Genomic DNA, 19,272 nt, shown 5'->3' with positions numbered 1-19,272 from the left:
TATAGAGCATAGGCTAAGGAGAGGAATCAGGTTTACCTGAGAATATGCGGGAGCCAGATAGAGGGTAGACTGGTGGGTGTAGAGAGGCTGTTTGAAAGACACTTGGAAGGCCCAATAAAACGAGTTGGGGAGATGAGGCAGAGAGGCCCAGTATGACCAAGACATGTCTGGCTGGGAGCATGAGAAAGGCCAGTTGGAGAGGGAATATGAGAGGAGGGTAGATTTTGAACCACTGAGTAGATAGGAGAATCCTTTTAATACATGGATCAAATTCAGGAGTAGGGCCATTGATGGAATTGGATGTTTAGATTACTGGTGTCTAGGAAGTAATGGAAACCATGGACATGTATGAGATGACCCTGGGAAGGATGCAGTGGTTTGTGAGAGGCTAGAGGTCAAGAGACACAGCCTGGGTGGGACTTGGTCTCAAGTCGAGGCTTCGATTTCCTCTGTCCTGGGAGTTCTAGCCCCTGTCCCCCATCTTGGGCAAAGCCTAGGAAAGACTTCCAGGCAGAAGCGGTGGGGTGGGCAGGGCCAGGCAAATGCTACAGGAGATGCAAGCTTAAGTGACTGGTTACTGAAGTCTAGCGGTGGCAGTGGCCGATGGACCTCTACTGTGTCCCTGTAAGCACTTTGGTGATAGCTTGCAGCCTTATAGTTCCATGATGGCTGCCATATCCCCAAAGATGGGAAAGCAAGCAGGGAAAACATCACCCTCCCTACTTGACCGCATCCTTGTAACAGGGCTGAAACTTCCACAAGCTCCTCAGCGGACTTCTTATGCCATCTTTTGGCTAGAATCAGTTGACATGGCCACCTCTGGCAGCAAGGGAGGTGGGGAAAATGAAGACCTTGCAAAAGGGGACAAGATTGCCAGGCCGGACTAGAATTCACCCAACTGCTCTGGGAAGTGGTAGGGTCCCTGGTATGGGCAGATGTTGGTTTCTGGAAAATGGAGAAATCGAGTTTAGGCCTAGGGAGGGAGGCCTCTTGTTGGATTGTAGGAAGGACGGGCTACCAATTAAATGGGGAGGGGGAGTTTGCAGAGGGGCAATAAGAGTCAATTCAGAGAATCTGACAAGCTTCAGTTGGGCCTGAAGGGCAGCTATCTGCCACGTACCAGACCGAACTCGAATGCCACTTCGGGGATCCCCAGGTGAAAGGGCTGCTCCCTTTCCTCCCTCAAAGTTTGCACAACTTGAGTTGTGACCCCCTCACCTGTGCCAGGTCTGAGCTGGAGGCTGGAATCACAGTAATATACAATCCCTGCCCTGCAGAAGTTAACCGAAAACAGGTAAATCATTAAGATATGTGTATGGGTGGTAGTGGGGTTTGAAATTGTGCAGCGAAAGGGTATTCTGGACCTGTGTGTGCCTGGGCCTAGAGGTGTGGAAAGGCAAGGTGTGTTTTTGCCTGTGGGTATGGGTGGTGATAGCGAAGGAAATCACTGAAACAGACCCAGAATCATGAGCCTGTCTTGGGGAGTTTGTGATATGGTCAAGTGGGGACAGCCAATAGGCAGGTAGATGTAGAGAGCCAAAGAGGGAAATTTTAGTTATCACCAACACGTAGGGCTGGGAGCCCTAGCAGAGAAAAGGCTGGCATATTCTAGTGCACTGGTTCTCAGCAGGAGATAATCTCCCCCACCCCCAGAGGACGTCTGGCAGCGTCTGTAGACACTTTTGGTTGTGCCAACTGGTGGGTGCTAGCGGGTAGAGGCCAGGGATGCAGCTAAACATCCTACAATGCTTCCTACAACAGAGAAATGTCAATAGTGCCTAAGTTGAAAAAACCCTGGCGTGGTGGACTGGTTCTCAAACTTCTGGTCTCAGGATCCCTTTATATTCTTAAGAATTGAGGACATCCAAAGAGCTTTTGCTTATGTCATGCCGCCTCTGGAAAGTTCCACTGCACGTGCAAGAGAGAATGACCATGAAAAAGTATTGTTGTGAATAGTTTTCACTTTGTGAACCCCCTGAAAGGGTTTCCTGAACCGGTAGAAAGCCTAGGACCACAGTTTGAGAATCTCTGGCCTGGTGTTTTAAGGTGCCAACTCTGGGAACTGGAATTCCTGAGTTCGAACCACAGCTCCACTACTTCCTAGGTGGGGCAAAGTGAATTAACGTTTCTGGTGCTCAGCGTCCCCGTTGTTGCCCATAGGCAATCTGCTGCCTAAGACTACTATTTACGTGCAATAAAACACCTAAACAGGGCCAACTATTATTAGTACTGCAACTCCAACAAATATACCTGGCCTGGGGCTGACTTGCCTTCAACACGTTTATCAAGAGAATAAATCTAGTTCACGCAGGGAGGAGGCCCGAAGGGCTGGGTGGCGCCCTGGAAGTGGTGACCTCTTTTGCATTAGGTTTTGATGGAGGAGAAGGGAAGGGTAGTGCAATGAAATAAGGGTATTCTGGTCAGGCTAGCAAAAACGCCGCTCCCAGGATAGGGGCCCGCGGTCCCCAGCAGAGCATGGGACCGAGAAGACCTGAAACCTTTGTGTTCCCCTGAGCGCTCCCCAATACATGTCCTCGTCCACCTCGGGGACCTCTACTTGCACCTTCCACAGAACCGTTTGCCCCGACTCAACATGGCGTTAGAATCCACCAAGACACCTTTGTCTTTAGTTCCCAACTGGAGGCTTTACCCCGCCTATTCGTCGCAGAGATCACCGCCCAAGGTCCGATGCCCGCCTAGCCCATCGACGCGTGCGAGCGGGGGCTCCCTTTTCAAAATGGCAGTAGCCCCCCGGCTGTTTGGGGGGCTCTGTTTCCGTTTCCGTTTCCGGGACCAGAAGCCGGAAGTGGCTTTTGAGGGGACTTCTCCCTATCCCCAGTTGCGGTGACTGTGAGAGGAGGGCGAACGGCCATGGCGGCGGTCGCACGGGGTCAGGCGGCTGCAGCTGCGGCCGAGGACCGAGAGCCACAGCGTGAAGCGGTGCCGGGCCTGGCGAGCCAGCGGCGCCAGATCGAGAATGGGCGAGGGTATCCGCTGCGGGCGGGCGAAAGCTGGTGAGGCGGAGCTGCGAACGGAGCCTCGGCTTGAGGGGACGATGGGGGCTTTGGGGACGGTGGGGGACGGCGCGGCGAAGGTCCGCAGAAGAGGTGCCTTGGGCGGAGGAGTGGCCTGTGAGACTGAGGACGAGAGAGGCGGGGAAGTGCCTTGTCTGGGAAAGAGGCGGGGCCGGGCCTGTGTGGTGGAACCTGCGGCCTGAGAACCGGAGGCGGTTTCTTGTGGATAGGCAGGGGGGCGGACATTTTTGTTTGTTTGTTTTTTCGGTACGCGGGCCTCTCACTGTTGTGGCCTCTCCCGTTGCGGAGCACAGGCTCCGGACGCGCAGGCTCAGCGGCCATGGCTCACGGGCCCAGCCGCTCCGCGGCACGTGGGATCCTCCCGGACCGGGGCACGAACCCGCGTCCCCCGCATCGGCAGGCGGACTCTCAACCACTGCGCCACCAGGGAAGCCCGTGGATATTTTCTTTTAAACATCTTTATTGGAGTATAATTGCTTTACAGTGGTGTGTTAGTTTCTGCTGTATTACAAAGTGCATCACCTATACGTATACATACATCCCCATATCTCTTCCCTCTTGCGTCTCCCTCCCACGCTCCGCTCCCTATCCCACCCCTCTAGGTGGTCACAAAGCACCGAGCTGATCTCCCTGTGCCATGCGGCTGCTTCCCACTAGCTATCTATTTTACATTTGGTAGTGTATATATGTCCATGCCACTCTCTCACTTCGTCCCAGCTTACCCTTCCCCCCTCCCCGTGTCCTCAAGTCCGTTCTCTGTCTGCGTCTTTATTCCTGTCCTGCCCCTAGGTTCTTCATGACCACTTTTTTGTTTTTTAGATTCCATATATATGTGTTAGCATACGGTATTTGTTTTTCTCTTTCTGACTTACTTCACTCTGTATGACAGTCTCTCGGTCCATCCACCTCACTACAAATAACTCAGTTTCGTTTCTTTTTATGGCTAATATTCCATTGTATATATGGGCCACATCTTCTTTATGCATTCATCTGTCGATGGACACTTAGGTTGCTTCCATGTCCTGGCTATTGTAAGTAGAGCTGCAGTGAACATTGGGGTGCATGTGCTTTTTTGAATTATGGCTTTCTCGGGGTATATGCCCAGTAGTGGGATTGCTGGGTTGTATGGTAGTTCTATTTTTAGTTTTTTAAGGAACCTCCATATTGTTCTCCATAGTGGCTGTATCAATTTACATTCAGGGAGGCGGAACTTGAGAAGAAAGGGCCACGGCGGCGGGGTCAGGCTCGCGTGGTGGAACTAAGAACCTGGGAAGGAGTTTTTCTCAGCAACAGAGCGGGGCAGCGTGTTCTGCGCGACGTAACGTAGCATTTGGGGGCGGTCCGCGGTGCTCCGCCGCGCCTGACAACGGAAGCGAGGCGGGTGATATCAGGCGGAAGAGCGAAATCCGAGCCGAAGGGCTGGTGGGGGAGGGGAGTCGGAGCCTGCGTGATGGAGGGAGCTGGAGCCTGGGAACGAGGCTTGTGATGTAGGCCGAGGGGCGTGTCCTGGGGCCGAGGAAAGACTGCAGAGGGGAGGTGGTGCCTTGTGAAGCAGAAAATGGCGCCTGCGAATGAGCAAAGTTTGTGACGCGGCGAGGTTTTTGCCTCTGGCCGAGCCCTTCTTCCCAGGACGGGAGAACGTGCAGGTGATTGGCACGGGAGGGGCCTTCGATGTTACATTTGTTTTCTGTTTTGGTACTGCTTTGTTTTTGTAATCAGGAACAAATAGCTTTTTAAAATGTCAATGCGTATCTTGATAAATCGGCTTGTTTAATTGATTTCTTTGCTAACCAGTGCTTGAAATGTACTGTTCCTGGGTTCATTTTATTTCTCGCCGAGTTGTATCTCGTTTTTTAAGTTGTGAAATACGTAAGACCTGTAAAGATTATATGAAACGTTTACGTAGCCCAGGTTGATGGACATTCTATAAAAATAAACGGCCTGTGCTCTTCAAAAATTTCAAGGTCGTGAGAGACAAAGGATGAAGAACTGTTCCAGACTGAAGAAATTAACGGGATTTAACGAGTCATGATAACAAAATGCAAAGTGTGATCCTGGGTTGGATCCCGGAGCAGAAAAAATAAATTACTTAAAAATCAGTTTTTTCTCATAAAATGAATTTTCTCTCTTTTACTGTAAAAGATATGAATGGGGAAGTTGGTAAAATTTTACTAAGGTCTGGAGATAGCTATTAGTACTGCTTATTCCTTGCTTTTGATAATTGTGAGTATGAAAGAGAATATCTTTGTTTTTAGGAAATAACATGCCGAAATATTTAAGGGTGAAGAACCATCGTGTAAGCAAGCTAACTCTGAAATCGTTGAAAGAATGGCATATATAAAAACGTATTTAAAGAAATAATCGAGCAAATGGGTAAAATTTTAAATTTGGAGAATCTGGATGAAGGGCACACGGGAATTCTTTGTATTATTTTTGCGATTTTTCTGAGTCTATTTCAAAGTAAAAAATTTAAAGAATAATAAAAAAATTTGTAAATTAACCACCTAGGTTAAGAGTCAGACCGTTACCTTAAGAAATCCTTCTGTGCCCCTCCCAGATGAAGATTCCCACCCCCCCTCCCTGCCACGGGAAGTTATTACCCTGAATTTTTAATTTCGTTAACGTTTCCCCACCATTGTATGCATCCCTAAATAGTATTTGTGGTCTGAGCTTTCATTTTATTGAGGATATATATGAAATCAGACTGGATGCACATGGTGTGCCCTTTGCATCACGTCAGGTGGGTACTCGGTATCCACATGACGTCATTGGTGATGTTAGCCTTGATCACTTGGTGAAGGTATCTGCTGTGTTTCTCCACTTAGCAGGTACTATTTTCCTCTTTCCGTACACAGTAATTCTTTTAAAAAATAATTTATGTCCATCCTTTCCTCAAAATGTTTTAACCGTCTTCCTATTTTATTCAATATAAATGCTAAAATTCTTACAATGACTTGCAAGGCTTTAGGATTGTGAGGCTGGTCCCTACCTCTGATCTTCTCCCATGCTCTTCTGATTTCCCTCCCCCTCACTTTCCCCATCCGGCCATATTGGACTCTTGCTGTTCCTCGAACGCCTCAAACATGCTCTCACCTGAGAGCCTTTAGGAGTGAGGTTTGCTCATTTTACAGCTATTTAATCACAGTACTAGCGAAATATATATTCCTGTTACTGGAGAGACAAGTTGAGATTCCCCAAATCGGAAATATGGAACTGAGCAGTTTGTTTTACCATTACACTATAGCTCTCCAGCAAGGCAAAACCTCAGTCCATCCTGAGAATAAACAACAATAACAGGAACGTTTTTATAGCCCATTTGGAGGTGTTCAGAAGGGCGGGGGCGGGGGGACTTTGGTTTCTGCCCCATCCTACCTTTACAGCCTTGTGACAGTACCCTTTAAAATTATCCCACCAGTACCAGGTTTCCTCTTGGGGTGTTGACAATGTTTTGGAAGCAGATAGAGGTTGTGGTTGCCCAACGCTGAATGTACTAAATGCCATTGAATTGTTCACTTTTTAAATGGTTAATTTTATGTCATGTGAATAAACAATTATGCTCTGTCAATAAAAAAAATTTATCCCATCGATGTTGGTTCAGTATTGAAGCCAGTTTATCTCTGCTTTTGTGGATAATATCATGCAGCATTTTCCCTTAGCTCCATTTTTTTAATGCTTGTCTAGAGCAGAGCACCTCAGGATTCTTTACTTTGCGTCTAGTTTACAGGGGTTTGCTGCCAGTGGTCAGGAAACTGGTGCTTATAAAGCATTTCAAAGTCATGGACCAACCCCAAATCATATACCTAATATTCATATTAATATTTGCACCTTCTATCTTTTGTCAGCTGGGTGGGGGCATTTAATTAATTTGGCCACCTAAACTGATTTAATTTCTAGGAGAAGCTTAAATTTTAAGAGAAAATTCAAATCTGTGATAGTTTAGCCTCCTTGGCAAATTTTCGAGGATGAGCCATCTAAAACAATTAAATCTGGGATAGCTGAAGGAGTCTCTAGGTCTGTGCAGGGTGGGGATAGTTTCCTAACAGAGGTAAGCAAGCATGAGGTTGTCTTTGTTCAGGTGAAGGAAGGTGGGTGGCTGGGTTCAGTGTTGCAGAATCGACTGTGATGTGTGAAGGGGAAGCAACGTCTCACTGGAGCTTAAGAGACTAGCCTAGAAATGTGGAGGGTTTTCTGTCAATGGAGAGGTCTGCACAGCATGGGGAACCGTTACCTTTAATGAAAACCCTAGAACTAAACCGACTGAAATTTTCACACGTTTGGTTGGCGATTGCTGCTATAGCTCTTACACAAGGTAAATATGCTTTGGCCACTGGATCTAATGAAAGACTGAAATAAACAATAGGCCTCTGACAATTTCCCTGTAATTGAGTCGGCGCCCCTAGTACCTGTTCAGACTTTTTGTGAACCAAAAAGGGCAAGGGGTTTGTTAGTCTAGCGTCCTGGAGGGGGGATCTTTTGGTAGACAGTTACTGTACTAGTCTTTGTTGCTTGAACATGAGTATGCTTTTTAGCTTGAAAAGTATGCAGTTATGGAAAGATATTTATAGTTGTATATCTAATTATATATAATTAACAATAACTAATCTAGGAAGATAAACTTTCTTTTTGGTTTGTCATTTTTAAAAATAATCAAGTTTGAAAAATGAAAGCTTTTCTGAAATTTTCAAGTTAATTAAAATTGGGGGAATTTTAGATAAACCTAATGGTGCTATTGTCATTCCTTTTATAGGGCAAAGGAGCAGATCTTCGTGGTATCTCCCAGAGATAGTTTAGACAGAAAAGAACATCTTAACAGTGTTGTTATTCTGACTTTGGCCTAAATTTGTGAAAGACAAAGTAAGAATAGTTGTATTTTAACAAGATATAAATTGAAGTAAAGACAAGAAATATTTATAGTCAACCTCGTAAAACACAGTGATAAATAACAAAGATTATTAGGAGCTTAACGTTTTTTTTAAGCAAGAATTCTTTTTAAAAAATGAGCTAAGGAGGGCCTCCCTGGTGGCGCAGTGGTTGAGAGTCCGCCTGCCGATGCAGGGGATACGGGTTCGTGCCCCGATCTGGGAGGATCCCATATGCCGCGGAGCGGCTGGGCCCGTGAGCCATGGCCGCTGGGCCTGCGCGTCCGGAGCCTGTGCTCCGCAACGGGAGAGGCCACAACAGTGAGAGGCCCGCATACCGCAAAAAAAAGAAAAAAAAAAAAATGAGCTAAGGAGATGTCAGAAGGTACCAAGAGTTAACAGTAACTTGGTGACCGAAAATGGAACTTCCAGTCTGGGCATAAATTAATGTAGTCATTTTACAGAAAAAGGCCCAAATTCTAATTTTTCTCCTTTGGTACATTATTCGTGTAACAATTTACAGAAAGGATTTATTTATATGCCTGCCTTCTTATTTATGTATGTAGGCTTATACAGATATATAAATAATAAATTTAGAACAATGTAATAGCACATTTACCATCTGAATAAGCTAACAAACTTTTAATAAAACAAGTAGGAAACCATCTCTTAGTTTATATCCATATTTCTATTTCTCTGTAGTTATTATACTTAGAGTACTGATTAACCAGAATAACCTGTATTTTCTCCAGATACAAGAGAAATCTAGAGGACAGACAATATTTTTAGTAATTTCTTTCCATAAGCACATATTTCATATCATTTTAACAAATTTGAGGAAACACAAGCATAAGTGACTTTAGGAAGATCCATTTTATTTCTGTATACTAGCAACAAGAAATTAGAAAGTTAAAATTTTAAAGATACCATTTACAGTAGCAACCAAAAAAAAATTGAAGTGTAGGATTAAATAACAATGTGGGTGCTTTTTCATTAGACAATGACAACTCTGTCATGACTGCCACCTGAGCTGACAGATGATGAGCCATCCCAGTTCAGAGATGTTAAAAAAGTTATTGTGCCTTTGAATCGAAAAAACATGGTAGTGATACTGTGTGAAAATTTATGTAAAACTTCAGTCTTCTATGATGGCTTTAGAAATCCAGGTTGTAGCCAGGTCTGGAGGTTTTGCTTGCCACTCTAAAAAGTGATTTTAATGTTAATCTTCCTTAAAAATCTGCTTTTAAAAAAACCCATTGATGGTTGAGAGTCTGCCTGCCGATGCAGGGGACATAGGTTCGTGCCCCAGTCCGGGAAGATCCCACATGCCGCGGAGCGGCTGGGCCCGTGAGCCATGGCCGCTGAGCCTGCGCGTTCGGAGCCTGTGCTCCGCGACGGGAGAGGCCACAACAGTGAGAGGCCCGCGTACAGCAAAAAAAAAAAAAAAAAAAAAAAAACCATTGAGCTGTGGCTCCTTTTGCTTCGAAGGTCCCATTAACAATAAACTAGCTTTACTGAGTAAATTAACCTCATAGACCATCAATGGAGGCAATTAAAACCTTGAAGGGGAGGTGAAGGTGCAAGTGGCAGAGGGTAAGGTCCGTGATGGGGTTTTCTAGATGAGTAATGGGAAGTGTCTGTGGCTTGAGCCACCGGGGTGGGGAGGGTGTGTGTCCCTGTCATGAATGAAGTACGGGGTCTGGGGGGGGTCACTGCAACCCCCAAAATAAATAAATGAATAAAAAACAACCCACAGAAAAGTTTGCCTATTTGGGCAACATGTGACTATTCCAGGGTTTTTCTATCTCTCCATCCCCCTACCTTTCTGATCCTTTTTTAAACAAAGAAAAGTTGCCATTTTAAGGAATCCAATTTATAGAGTTAAATCGCTTGGAAAACTGTTAATGTATTTTTTTTTATCAGTTTTGTGATTTTTTTCAAAAGTGTTTATTAAATACTTGGGACAGCCTTTTATGTGTCAAAAATTCCATAGCAGGGACTTCCCTGGCGGTCCAGTGATTAAGACTCCGCACTTCCACTGCAGCGGGCAAGGTTCGATCCCTGGTCTGGGAACTAAGATCTTGCATGGGTGGGCGCAGCCAAAAAAAAAAGAAAAAAAAATTCCATAGCAGAGCAGGTTTGTGTTGGGGTTGGAGGGGGGAACGAGGATTACGTGTACATGAACTTTTTTGTCTAAGCCCTGGGATCGGATCAGTAACAGCTAATGTTCATTTAGCACTTATTATATGTCAAGTATTTTGCAGACGTCAGAATTTCTCAATGACATTTTACAAAGGCAGATTTCAGCAGTCCTAAATGTTTATCCTAGTAGTGCATATAAAAGTCCCCTTTAAAAGAGAACAGGTCAAACTGCACTTAAAGGTGGTTCAGGTGGTAAATTTTATATGTATTTCACCACAGTTTTACATAAAGAGTGAGCTAGTCCCCCCCATACACTTAGAAATTTACTCTAAAGCCAAAATAAATCCTAAATAAAAAATTATTTTAGAGATGGCAGTATACAGTTTTTGAAGAAAAACTTTATGATTCTTTTAGCAGTTGAAATTCTTCTTGATTTCTGAGCGGGTTTTCAGAATTTAACGACCCAGTTCTTAGCTGAAGATTTTTGTATCCTTTACAAACACTGCACATTTAACAAACGGCTAAGTCTTACAACATTAGCTGCAAATAACAGTTATTTTGAACCTAATTTGACTGTGTTACCCCCCAGACTAATACAAGTGAATTATTGTTTATTCCATAATAAAATCTCCTGTTTTCTGGCACCATGGGTATGGGTATGGGTTGGTTTTTTTTTTTTTTTTTTTTTTTTTTTTTTTGCCATTATTGAGCACACTTTCTGTTTTTAATCAAATCTCTTTTAGTATCCTAAGAAGTTAAGCATTCTATCCAAATCTGGATTTCACTGAATATATTTTGCTTCTAATTTATTTTTATATGATGCTGAAAAAATTTTTTTAATGTTGAATTCCGGGAAGAATTTCTTTTTTTAATTGGAAATACAGTTGGCGTATAGCGCTGTATTAGTTTCACGTGTTCATGAAACTTATCTTGACTTGTAACGTGTTGATACTTTTAGTCTAACAACCGTGTGAAGTGGTCCCACTAACCCCCAGATAGCCGTGTGACACCCCTGTCACCTGTCTGGTCCAGGTTCCTCGTGGAGCAGCGCTGGTACAAGCAGTGGAAAGTATACGTGCAGGGAGGAAACCAGGACTCCAGCGCCTTCCCTGGCTGCATCAACAATGCCCAGCTCTTTGAAGGTACCAGGCTTCTGCCTCCCCACATCAGCCAAGCCTGGACTTCTTGTCATCTTTGTCCCAGCAAATGATCATGAGCCCCTTTTCTGTGCTAGGTCATTGGTGAGATGGCCAGAGTGACTCATCACTTTCCTTTCCTGATTGTTCCTCTGCCACCTCCCCCCGCCCTCCTGCAGACCAGGTAAACTGGCGCCTCAAGAAGGGACTGGTGGAAGGTGAGGACTATGTGCTGCTCCCAGCGGCTGCTTGGCATTACCTGGTCAACTGGTATGGTCTAGAGCATGGCCAGCCTCCCATTGAACGCAAGGTATAATGGGTGGGGAGGGTGCTGGGGGGGTGGCTTTTATAGTGGGGGGGAGCATAGGAGGAAGGCCTCCATAGGCCCAGGATGGGTCCAGACCTGTGTGTTCACGTATGCTGTATCCATACACCTGGGTCTGCCCTCTCCTCCTCTCCCAGGTCATTAGACGGTATCTTGCTGTGTCTCCTGCATTTGCTCGCCTGTGTGTGCTCCCCTCACAGAGCCTCGTACATGTGTCTATGCCATGTGTGTTTGTGTGGGTGTTCCTCTGATCTCAAAGGTCGTCGTTCCTGTGTCCATGTGTGTGTTGGGTGGGTATACCTTTGTGTGCATCCTTCCCTCCTCCCAGGTCGTGGAGCTGTCCAGCATCCAGAAGGTTGAAGTGTACCCAGTAGAACTGCTGCTCATCCAGCACAGTGATATGGACACAGCTCACACCGCTCAATTCAGCTGCACAGATTCTATTGGTGAGTCTAAGGGTCGTGGAATGAGTTGGCATTCCCAGCCACGGTCACAGTTCGGTGACCTAAGGAATCTGATGCCAAGATGGGTGGATCCTCCAGGGTCCCAGGAAGACCTTGAATGTGCTCCATCACCCTCCACAGACCTAGTTCTGCGCACCGCTCAAGAGCAGTTTCTGGTGAGCCCCCAGGAAGAGACACGGCTGTGGATCCAGAACGCGGAGGGCTCTTTTGAGAGGTTGTGCAACACACGTGTCACAGTGCTTGACGCCGCTCTCAAGACTGGGCAGGTAAGGGTGGGGAGGGCTTCTTGGCCCACCACCCGTGCTCAGGTTGGGGGAAGTGAGGGCTAGGTGTCCGTGGGCCCTCCATGAATGCCTTTCCTGATCTTTACTCCTCTTCCTCCAACCCAGGTGGTCATCATGGAGACCCGAAACAAGGATGGCACTTGGCCCAGCGCACAGCTGCCCGCCATGTGAGCCCTTGGGGTTTCCAGTCCAGAGTGGGATCCCACAGTAGGCAGAACAACTGAGCCCAAGAGCACATTCCACCCACAAGTAGTAGGTCCTCAGCTGATCAGAGTTTCTCATCCGTCCCAGGAGCAGCGCGTCGGAGGAGGATGAGGACTTCCAGGTCCAGCCGGGCGTCTGTGGTCTCACCAATCTGGGCAACACGTGCTTCATGAACTCGGCCCTGCAGGTTGAGCCATTAGGTCTAGGTCTGGCCCTGCGCAGGGATGGATTTGAGCGTTGGAGATTGGGGACGGCTGGGGGGTACTGCAGGGCAAGGGGTCAGGTTGGAGGCTGGGGCCCCACAGTCTGGTTTGACATGCCCGCGTTACTTTCTGAAATGTTAATGCCTCTTCCTTTCACTTGCTCCCTGCTTTCCCTTGTCTCCTCTCCTTCATCACCTCATTCTTCCTTCTCCTGAAATTCTTCTCTCCCCTACTCCCCTGCCCCTTCTCTTTCTTTCCCCTTCCTCCTGTCTCCCTTTCCTCTGTCCCCACCTTGGTTACCTCTCTCTCGCCTCTTCATGCACCTGGCCCCTGCCTTATGCAGTGCCTCAGCAACGTGCCACAGCTCACCAACTACTTCCTCAAAAACCGCTACCTGGAGGAGCTCAACTTCTGCAACCCGCTGGGCATGAAGGGGGAGATCGCAGAGGCCTATGCAGACCTGGTGAAGCAGGCGTGGTCCGGCCACCACCGCTCCATCGTGCCCCACGTGTTCAAGGTGTGGCTCAGCCCTGGCCGGCTCCTCTGCGCCCCCATCCCCCAACTCCCTCACGCTCTTAACGGCCCTGCCCATCTTCTCAGACCAAGGTCGGCCACTTTGCGTCCCAGTTTCTGGGCTACCAGCAGCATGACTCACAGGAGCTGCTGTCGTTCCTCCTGGATGGACTGCACGAGGACCTCAATCGTGTTAAGAAGAAGGAATATGTGGAACTGTGCGATGCTGCTGGGAGGCCAGATCAGGTGGGTGCTCCTGGAGGACCCCCATCCTGAGAGCCTCATTAAAGCCACTAGGGCCTCTGCCTCAGGAATTTTCTGGCCTCCCTGGAGTATCCCGCACACCACCATTGTCTATTAAGCTCCTCTTCCCTGACCTCAGTCCCAACCTTGGCTCCAGCGCCACATCTGCCCTCACGCCCAACCCAGAGTTAACCCCCACCTGGTCTCCTGCCCCAAATAACCCCCGGCCCCGACAGTGAACGCAGTCTCCACATAGCCCTAGCTGTAACTCTGCCTCTGGACTCTACCGGTGGCCCTAACCTTAACTTTAATCCCGTGCGCATCCACCCCATACCATGGTTTTCCCTGGCCCTGGGCAAGCCTCACCACCCACCATGACGCTCAACAGGAGGTTGCTCAGGAGGCCTGGCAGAACCACAAACGGCGGAACGATTCTGTGATTGTGGACACTTTCCATGGCCTCTTCAAGTCCACGGTGGTGTGCCCTGATTGTGGCAACGTGTCTGTGACCTTCGATCCCTTCTGCTACCTCAGTGTCCCACTGCCTATGACCTACAAGAGGGTCATGGAGGTCTTCTTTGTCTCCATGGACCCCCGCCGCAAGCCAGAGCAGGTATGGGGGGAATGGGGACAGGGGACGTAATGAGGGACACGTAGTCAGAGTTCGTTTGATTACTCTGCCGTACCTCAGGGTTTCCTTCGCTAACTCACCACACATCCTTCTCCTCTTTTGTGGATACCGTTCCTCCCTCAGCACCGGCTCGTGGTCCCCAAGAAAGGCAACATCTCGGATCTGTGTGTGGCTCTGGCCAAACACACTGGCGTCTCGCCAGAAAGGGTGAGGCTCTGCAGATAGAAGGAGGGTGGGATTCAGGGGCAGGGGGGCAGAGAGAGGCAGAAGGGCCTGGGGGAGACCTGGCAGACTGACCGGTCCCCTCTCCGCATCCCATTCTCAGATGATGGTGGCCGATGTCTTCAGTCACCGCTTCTATAAGATCTACCAGCTGGAGGAGTCTCTGAGCAGCATCTTGGACCGAGATGATATCTTCATGTGAGTGAGAGGACCAGGGGAGATGAGGGCTTCTTAGGAACCTCCTCCGTTAACCACCTTCCCTCTCCCTTCCTCGGCCTGATTCACAGGGCACCTGCGCGGCTTGGGGCTTCGGCCATGTGCCTTAGTGGGGCAGGGGGCTAGGGGCTGTCAGTGAGTGCAGCGACGCATCCTTATACAGGGCGTCTTTGGGTGTTTTCCTCCTTGTTATGTGAGGGAGGCTCCTGTTTCTTTATTTTATTCAGCACTTAACTAGCACCTCGTATGTACCCGATGCTGATCTGCACTCCTTACTCACATTGCAGGCCTCAAAAACCAAGTGATTTTTGAAATGGGGAACACTAAGATGCTTTCTGAATGTAAGAACATTCAGAGCAAGTTTGAAATCTTCGGGTAACTAAAACAGAAGGTGCTTTATGAGTAGAAAAGTTTTTGTAAACCAAGCAGTTTAGTTTTCCAAAAAGAAAAGGGCTTTAGATCCCTGTGTCACAAAAAAAATTTTGTTAGCTCCCTCAGTGCTCTGATAACACCGAAGTAGTTTATCTAACATAACATAAACAAAGGGCTGTGTAAATCATCCAACAGTTTGTAAAGTACAGAACGCTGGGTGACTCTTCGGACCCTTTTAAAAATATTTTCAGGTTAAAAATATTTTCAGGCTGTGAGTGGTGAGTGGCTGGAGCAACTGGGGTAGAATCCTCGAATCCCTCTTGTGTGTCCTGATCAGGCGTGACCTGATGTCCATCCCCCACAGATACGAGGTGTCAGGCAGGGCTGCTATTGGCGAGAACTCCAGAGAGGACGTTGTGCTTCCTGTCTACCTGCGGGAGCGCACCCCAGCCCAGGACTACAACAGTTCTTACTATGGCCTGATGCTCTTCGGGCACCCGCTCCTGGTGTCGGTGCCCCGGGACCGGCTCTCCTGGGACGCCCTGTATCACATCCTGCTGTACCGCCTCTCGTGAGTCTGCCCTTTGGGGTCAGGCAGGTGGGTGGGGTCAGAACTCAGACGGGCGTCTAGCTGCTCAGTTGCCACCTCCCGTCTGCATCCAGAAGACAGCTCAAACTTAACATGGCCAGAGAGGAACTTGTAGGCTTTATTCTTTCTCTTAATTTCTGACTTTGCTACCACTTCTCCTAGGTGCTGGGGATACACAGAGGTGAACAAGACAGACAAAATACAGACTTCGTCTAGTACTTAATTGTCTCTTCCTTGGAGAGGCTTGGTTGTTTGTGTTTTTACTGATAGATTTTCATCGTGCTTAAAATCCAGAGTCCTTACCAAGGCAAACAACAGTGCGCTATCTGGCTTCACCTCTCTCTCATGTTGCACTTACAAGTGCTCCTCAGAGGCCTTCCCTGATGGAAATTTACAGCTGATCGTGTGCCTGTTTACCAGTGGCTTATCATACATAAGATCCACGCTCCTTAACTGTGGCGCACAAGATCCTACATGGTCAGGCCGTCTCTTCCCATGTCCCTGTGGCATCTCCTGAGACCTTCCGGGCTCCTCCTTAAGAACTGTTTGTGTGTGTGGGTTTACCAGTGGCTTTCCATCATAAGCAGAGTAGGATTCTGGGCTCTGTCCTCCCCGCCCTCGGGTCCCTCCTTGAGAGTCTCCTCTGCTCTGTCGGCAGACGCTATGTGACCAGACCCAGCTCGGATGACGAGGATGATGGGGATGAGAAAGGTGAGGAGGAGAAAGGAGAGAGGATCGGCAAGGATGAGGGTCCGTACAAGCAGTCCCATGGCCTGAGGGAGGGTCAGGGGGTTTGGGGTCGGTCTGGCCTACACAGGGTGCACATGGATGTGTACTGCAGCTCAACCCCCTGGGGCTCACACATTTCCACCTCTGACATCCTCTCCTGTCCCAGCAGACCTGGAGGATAAGGACAACCTCCCTAAGCCTGGACACCTGGCTGGGGGCAGCTCCCAAGACCCTGGGCCAGAGCAGGCTGGGCCCAGCTCTGGAGTCGCGGGCGGGAGCCGGGCCCCCGTGGACAACTCCCCTGGACCATCTCACTGGCCCCAGAGAGCACGGCGCAAGCACCTCTTCACCCTGCAGACAGTGAATTCCAATGGGACCAGCGACCGCTCGACCTTCAACGAGGATACCCATGGTGTCTACTTCAGCTGTGAGCCAGGGTTGGGGAGGCGGGTGGGGGGTTTCCTTGGCAGCAGGGCCCATGACCACCTCCCCTCGCCCCCAGCCCAGCCGTACATTGCCATCGACTGGGAGCCAGAGATGAAGAAGCGTTACTATGACGAGGTGGAGGCTGAGGTAAACGAGATCCTGGGGATGGGGGGCACTTTCACCTTGCGCTACACACACCCTCCCCCACCTCCGCCGAGCCGTGACCGCAGAGCTCCCAGGGCCTTGGATTCCTAGCTTCGAAGTCCGTGCTCTTAACCACTCAGCGTGCGTCTTCCACCCCCACTCCTTTTTATCCCCCCCCAACCCCCGTCCTCATACCTGGCTGTCCATTCCCTCAACCTAGGGCTACGTGAAGCATGACTGCGTTGGGTACATGCTGAAGAAGGCTCCGGTGCGGCTGCAGGAGTGCATCAAGCTCTTCACCACCACTGAGACCCTGGAGAAGGAAAACCCCTGGTGAGGGACCAGAACAGGGCCTCTGGCGGTGCAGTTGGGTGGGACCACCTTCCCCAGTCCGTCACCACTAAATACACTTCCCCCTCCCCGGCTCTCGAAGCCTTCCTGCCACTCTGGCCACCAACACCCCAAGCCTATTCCTACCTCAGAGCCTTTGCCTGGGCTGTTCCTTCTCCCAGGGTCATTCTTCCTCTAGTTATCTACAGGATTTGACCTCCATTTTGTTCAGGTCTCTGAGCAAATGTCACCTCATCAGAGAGACCTTCTCTTACTCTTCTGTTAAAAGCCACTCCTCCCCCAGCCATCAGCTCCCTCCATTCCCTCTTTCTAGCTCTGTAACGCCACTTGATGTCACATCCTAGACCCCCTTTTGCATCGTTTTTTGTCTTTTCTGTTGGAGTGAACCCCTTAAGGGGGAAGACTTTTAAGTTCACTGTGTGTCTCTTCTCACTGATTATAATGGTGTGGGCTGTGCAGTAGATACTCGTTAGACCCTTGCAGAATAAACAAAACAGAAGAAGAGAACGAAAAGAGACAAAACCAGTCTCAAAAATAAGAGCGGCATCTCCATGGAGCAGAAAGGGAATAGAAATACAAAGTAGTACCAAAGGACTCAACAGTAGACCGTTAGTAAGTACCTGGCGAGTGGGTCTGTGAATAAAATAGAAGAGAGAAAACTGGAGTGAGAGAGGCAGGCTCTAAAAGAAGACTAGTGTCTTACAGACCGGAAGCCAAACAAAAACACACGCCAGTACAAAAGTGTATACAGTGAGGAGTTGGTAAGTACTTGGCAGGAATTTATCATGTCAAGAGAGCAAACTAGAGTAACAGGCAGGCTAGGAGTAAGAGCAGCATCTCTGGACGAGACGTGGCCCACGAAGGCCGCACGGCACAAAGAGCATGCGGTAGGTGCTCAGAAAGTGTCTGTGTCCTGACTCGGGCTCCATCTCTAGGTACTGCCCCAATTGCAAGCAGCACCAGCTGGCCACCAAGAAGCTGGACCTGTGGATGCTGCCGGAGACGCTCATCATCCACCTGAAGCGCTTTTCCTACACCAAGTTCTCCCGCGAGAAGCTGGATACCCTTGTGGAGTTTCCTATCCGGTCCGGGGCCCGGGGAGTCTGGCTCGGGGGGAAGGCAGGCATTGGGGAAGGGGGCGCCAGCAGTGTTAACCCTCTCCCCACCCACAGGGACCTGGACTTCTCCAACTTTGTCATCAAGCCGCAGAACGAGTCGGCCCCAGAGCTGTACAAATATGATCTCATCGCAGTTTCCAACCATTACGGGGGCCTGCGGGATGGACACTGTATGTGCCAGGCCGTAGCAGGGCCGTGTGCCGGGGGATCAGGATGTCCCCAGTGGGTGTCCCCAGATGTGTGAACGGGTGGCAAGGTCATCAGGGTGGGAGGAGTGAGAGGGCAAACGTGGACGCCTCTTAAGGGCAGGAGGGTGGGTGAGGACAGCTTCTCCTCTCTTACAGACACGACATTTGCCTGCAACAAGGACAGCGGTCAATGGCACTACTTCGATGACAACAACGTCTCACCTGTGACTGAGAATCAGATTGAGGTGTGATTTCCGTCCTCCCTTCTCCCGACACCCTCCTCCCCGATCCACACTGACTCCTGTCCTCTCCTTGCAGTCCAAGGCAGCCTATGTCCTTTTCTACCAACGCCAGGATGTGGCACGTCGCCTGCAACCCCAGCCCAGCTTATCTGACCCCGCGGCGTCCCCAGCCTGTGGTACCCCAGCCAACTCTGAGTTCATAGTTATAAATTGAGGGGCCCTGGCCCTGCCACAGGGAAGGAAGCCATCTCTGCTCATTTCCTTCCCGGCTCCACCCCTGTCCTCTTACCTGTGTTAGGTGCCCCATGCCAGACGCCACAGGCTTAGTCGTGGCTACTGTTCTCGTGTGCTATATTGCTTTCTCCTGGGGAAGAAGAGGTCATGTCTCCTTCCAGCAGTGTGTTCCCTACCTGTGTTTGCCCCTTAGAGCCTTAACTCTCCCTTCTATTCTCTATTTATGGTTGTCCCCTTCCCTCTTGTCCTCAACCTGGCGTGAACTGAGGGGTTGGTGGTGGGGTGCACCTGAACACAGAGTGTATTTTCTTATTGAGACTCTGTACTTGCCGCTGTGTACATATAAAAGTGCCAGTTTGTTCCTTGGCAGTGTGGGTTTTTTTTCTTTTAACATACTTTACC

General features: G+C 49.0%; 1 protein-coding gene across 1 annotated transcript; it reads left to right on the top strand.

Annotated features, from left to right (window-relative positions):
* Nucleotides 1-2,737: 2,737 nt before the first annotated feature.
* Nucleotides 2,738-19,230, top strand: USP11 (ubiquitin specific peptidase 11). The gene is given in 22 exon segments (XM_060087438.1): nt 2,738-2,828; nt 2,831-3,014; nt 11,069-11,178; nt 11,352-11,482; nt 11,826-11,943; nt 12,082-12,227; nt 12,351-12,412; nt 12,537-12,636; nt 12,996-13,169; nt 13,253-13,411; nt 13,797-14,021; nt 14,163-14,246; nt 14,365-14,459; nt 15,214-15,420; nt 16,097-16,149; nt 16,337-16,579; nt 16,670-16,740; nt 16,958-17,070; nt 18,024-18,173; nt 18,261-18,376; nt 18,551-18,639; nt 18,713-19,230. Coding segments are annotated over 22 exon segments (2,859 nt in total). The 3' UTR covers nt 18,851-19,230.
* The last annotated feature ends 42 nt before the right edge of the window (nt 19,231-19,272 follow it).

The sequence above is a fragment of the Mesoplodon densirostris genome, chromosome X (genome assembly GCF_025265405.1).
Source record: "Mesoplodon densirostris isolate mMesDen1 chromosome X, mMesDen1 primary haplotype, whole genome shotgun sequence".
NCBI lineage: Eukaryota > Metazoa > Chordata > Mammalia > Artiodactyla > Ziphiidae > Mesoplodon > Mesoplodon densirostris.
The sequence above is the reverse complement of the archived record's forward strand: the minus strand, read 5'-3'. Positions and strand labels throughout refer to the sequence as shown.